The sequence below is a fragment of the Vicia villosa genome, unplaced genomic scaffold (genome assembly GCF_029867415.1).
Source record: "Vicia villosa cultivar HV-30 ecotype Madison, WI unplaced genomic scaffold, Vvil1.0 ctg.000716F_1_1, whole genome shotgun sequence".
Classification (NCBI taxonomy): domain Eukaryota; kingdom Viridiplantae; phylum Streptophyta; class Magnoliopsida; order Fabales; family Fabaceae; genus Vicia; species Vicia villosa.
In genome coordinates, this window is record NW_026705324.1 from 502,550 (window position 1) to 506,805 (window position 4,256).

Sequence of the window (4,256 nt, forward strand, 5' to 3'; positions counted from 1 at the left end):
GAGGACAGATGGCATAGTGGAGAACATAGAAGTTGATCAAGGTTACTTCATGAGCGAAGTAAATCAGGTGGATAAAGCAAATTTCGACATGAATTTGCGAAATATAAGTCCATGTAGCCCAGCTGAAGATGCTTATTCCCCAAACAAGAATGCTCTATACTTTCTAACTCTCCACCCGAATAGTTTTCAGTGGGATCTTGAGATCATGGGAGACCCTGAAGAAGAAGAATTAACAAGAATACGGCCTTCGGGCTAGAACAAAGACGTTGATTATGTCTGAATCTTCCTTCTTCGAAAATATTTCGGTCTATATGGCTGAGAATAAAAGAATAGCGGCTCTCAAAGCCGAAATTATTGATATGGATGATGAGGCCAAAAGTGTTGTGTTGAATGATACAGGACATGGGGCAAGCATTGTACCAGAGTCTCCTGAAGAACAAATGCACGAAGATACAATAAATTAAAGGCTAGACACTATTTACGATGATGAGCCTTTGGGATTCGAGAAAGATCCAGGATCATCAAGCGCAAAGATGTTAGCCCAGGACCCATTAGAAGAGATTGATCTCGGAGATGGAACCACGAAGAGGGTTACATACATCAGTGCTAAACTGGACCCCAGGATGAAAATCAGGTTAGTAGAATTACTAAAAGAAAATAAAGATTGTTTTGCTTGGGACTATGATGAAATGCCTAGTTTAAAGAGAGATCTGGTCGAATTAAAGCGTCCTATTACGGATGGCAAGAAGCCCATCAAGCAGACACTGAGAAGGTTCGCTCCAAAGATCCTTTCGAAGATTAAAAATGAGGTCGAAATACTCCTCCGCTGCAACTTCATTCGGACCACCAGGTATGTTGAATGGATTGCAAATATAGTTCCAGATATTAAGAAAAATGGTTCTTTAAGAGTGTGCATAGATTTTCGTGATCTTAATGCAGAAACTCCTAAGGATGAATACCCAATGTTTGTGGCACAAATGCTAGTTGAATCGGCTGCAGGATATGAATATCTTAGCATGCTCGATGGTTATTCCGGGTATAATCAAATTTTCATTGTAGAAGAGGATGTTTCTAAAACAGCCTTTTGAATAGATGACACAGTCATAAAGTCTATATCAGACAAGGATCATCTAACCCATCTGAGCCAATCATTCGAAAGAATGAGAAAACATGGATTGAAGATGAACCCTCTTAAATGTGCATTTTGTGTGCAGGCTGGAGATTTTCTAGGCTTTGTGGTCCACAAAAGGGGATAAAGATTAATCAGAATAAAACAAAGGCTATCATGGAGACCAAAGCACCATCAACTAAAAAAGAATTGAAATCTTTATTAGGGAGGATAAATTTCCTAAGGAGATAATTTATTTCAAATTTAAGTGGTCGAATTCAAGCCTTTTATCCTCTTTTGCGTCTGAAGCATGGAAATTTTGAGTGGACAAATAAACACCAAGAGGCATTCGAAAAGATAAAGCAGTATTTGATAAATCCGCCTATCTTGTCACCGCCAAGTGGAAATAAGCCTATGAGATTGTATATATCAGCCTCAGATACTTCTATAGGTAGTATGTTAGCTCAAGAAGATGAAAATGGCATTGAGAGGGCCATATATTACCTAAGTAGGGTATTAAATGATGCAGAAACTAGATATACTTCCATAGAGAAGTTGTGCCTATGTTTGCATTTTTCATGTACTAAACTTAAATATTATATAAAGCCAATAGATTTGTATGTCTCTTCCCATTTCGATGTTATCAAGTACATGTTATCAAAGCCAATAATGCACAGTCGAATTGGCAACTGGGCTTTAGCCCTAACTGAGTACTCTTTAGCCTTTATGCCTTTAAAAGCTATGAAGGGGCAAGTAGTCTCAGATTTTATAGTAGATCACGCAGTGGTCGAAACTCCTCAACTCCTAGTTGAGTTGAAGCCTTGGAGATTGTTCTTCGACGGTTCCACCCATAAAGAGGGTAGTGGAGTTGGGATTCTACTCATTTCTCCTGAAGGAATTCCAACAAAACTCAAGTATAGAATCGAAGGACCCTCTTGCTCAAACAATGAGGCAGAATACGAAGCCTTAATTGCAGGACTTGAAGCTTTGTTGGAATTGGGGGCAACTAAGGTCGAAATCAAGGGTGAATCAGAATTGGTAATCAAGTAATTGATGAAGGAATATAAATGCATCAAGGAAAACCTGATCATATATTTCGTTATTGCGAACAGGTTGCTTAAAAAATTCGAATATGTAGACATAAAGCATGTCCCTAGGATTAAAAATCAAGAGGCTAATGATTTAGCACAAGTAGCGTCAGGATATAAAATCTCAAAGGAAAAGCTAGAATAATTGGTTGAAGTAAGAGGAAAAGCAATGGCAACCAAATTGTCTCCAAGTGACTTGGAAAAAAATCGTTTAGGTTACGCTAACAAAGAAGAATTCGAAGTATTGGCTATCGATGCTTTAACAAGCACAGATTGGAGAACTCCAATTATAAAATATCTTAAAGATCCTTCGGTGAACACTGATAGGAAAACCAAGTATAGAGCTTTGTCATATGTTTTGATGGGAAACGAATTATTCAAGAAGACTCCTGAAGGTATTTTATTAAAATGTTTGGGGGAGAATGAAGCATACATGGCATTATCTAGCGTTCATAATGGAACATGTGGGGCACATCAAGTAGGCCATAAAATGAAATGGTTGCTTTTCAGATAAGGGATATATTGGCCTACCATGCTGAAGGATTGTATAGAATTTGCTAAAGGATGTCAAAAATGTCAAAAACATGCAGGAATCCAACATGCTCCTGCAAGTGAGCTTCACGCAATTATCAAGCCATGGCCTTTTAGGGGTTGGGCTTTAGATTTAATTGGTGAAATTCAACCTACTTCGTCTAAAGGTCAAAAGTACATTCTTGTTGGAATTGACTATTTTACCAAATGGGTCGAAGTAGAGCTATTGGTAAATGTAGACCAGGAAACGATCATAGATTTCATCTAAAGAAAAATATTATATAGATTCGGAATCCCGGAAACTATAACAACAGATCAAGGATCAATATTTACTGGTCGAAAGATGCAAGAATTCTCAAAAGAAATGGGATTCAAGTTGCTGACATCCACACCTTAATATGCTCAAGCAAATGGACAAGTCTGAAGGTGTTTTCATGTTGGCTGCATTAATGGTAAAACATACCTGGTTGATATTGTATTATGCAGGTTGCATATGCGTGAAGCTAATACAAGTTTTGTAGTGAATGTCATGATCGATGTCATGACATCCGTGTGTGACAGCAGGAGCTGTTCTTGTTTATTAAACGCGTTTCCTGATTTCTCTCAATTATCGGTTTAGGAAACCTTTTATTGAGTGCTGAATATTTCGTCTAGAGGATCCTGCTGACAGCACATTTTGTAACAGATAGATGGCGTGTGAATTAGGTTAACTTGGTTAACCATAATTTGTTTATTAAAAAGCCCGAGGCCGAAGACTGCATATAAAAAGAATGCAATCCTATTTTGGAACGCAGACAGAAGATTTTGTATTGTGAAGAACTGTTGTTCTGTAGCTGTCTCGTGTGATCCAAGAAATTGTCCTTGATGATTGCGTTGGAATAAGTTGTGTATGTGTAATGTCACTCTAAGCTTTTAAGTACGAGTGTGTGTCTCTTGATTGAAGCTTTTAAGCAGATCAAGGTGTGTTTTTGAAGAGTGTTCTCTCTGTAATTGTTATATGTTTATGTGTAATCACTGCTGTGATTGAGGGGGAGTGGAATGGAGATATTCCATATCTAGGGAGAACCTAGTTAGAAGAGTCAGTGGGTAGTGATTAAGTGAGAAGTTGTAAATGGGGGAGTTTAGCTTTGAACTGATACTACTAATAGCGGACTTCACCCCTGGCTTGATAGCCCCCAGAGTAGGTTGTTTGAACCGAACTGGGTAAACAATTCTGTGTGTTCTGTATTGTTTTTATGTTGTTCTGTTATTACTATATGTGCTCCGTAATTGTGGATGTCATAACATCCAGTTTGACATCAAGCGTGTGTTACTAGAATTTTCAATTGGCTTCAGAGCAGGCACCCTGCCTGTTTACATTTGGGTGAGACCTAGGGATAACAAAATTTTGGTACTATGGAGAAGGATCTGTTAGTGTTTGGAAACAGACCACCTATCCTGGATGGCTCTAACTATGACTATTGGAAACCTCGTATGGTAGGAGTTATTAAGTCAGTGGACAGCAATGCCCTGAGAGCTGTTGAAAGCGG

At 38.4% G+C, this 4,256-nt stretch overlaps 1 protein-coding gene across 1 annotated transcript; it reads left to right on the top strand.

The window, feature by feature from the left end:
• The first annotated feature begins 804 nt into the window (after nucleotides 1-804).
• LOC131630699 (uncharacterized) lies at nucleotides 805-2,341 on the top strand. Its single transcript, XM_058901451.1, has 4 exons — nucleotides 805-850; nucleotides 940-1,036; nucleotides 1,378-2,154; nucleotides 2,221-2,341. The coding sequence occupies exons 1-4, from the start codon at nucleotides 805-807 to the stop codon at nucleotides 2,339-2,341; spliced, it is 1,041 nt and encodes a 346-aa protein (XP_058757434.1).
• The last annotated feature ends 1,915 nt before the right edge of the window (nucleotides 2,342-4,256 follow it).

Coding starts and splice junctions, on each gene's coding strand:
- LOC131630699 (XM_058901451.1), top strand. CDS start 805: ATGAGGTCGAAATACTCCTCCGCTGCAACTTCATTCGGACCACCAG. Junction 851..939: donor AACTTCATTCGGACCACCAG/GTATGTTGAATG, acceptor ATCTTAATGCAG/AAACTCCTAAGGATGAATAC. Junction 2,155..2,220: donor GAATCAGAATTGGTAATCAA/GTAATTGATGAA, acceptor TATTGCGAACAG/GTTGCTTAAAAAATTCGAAT.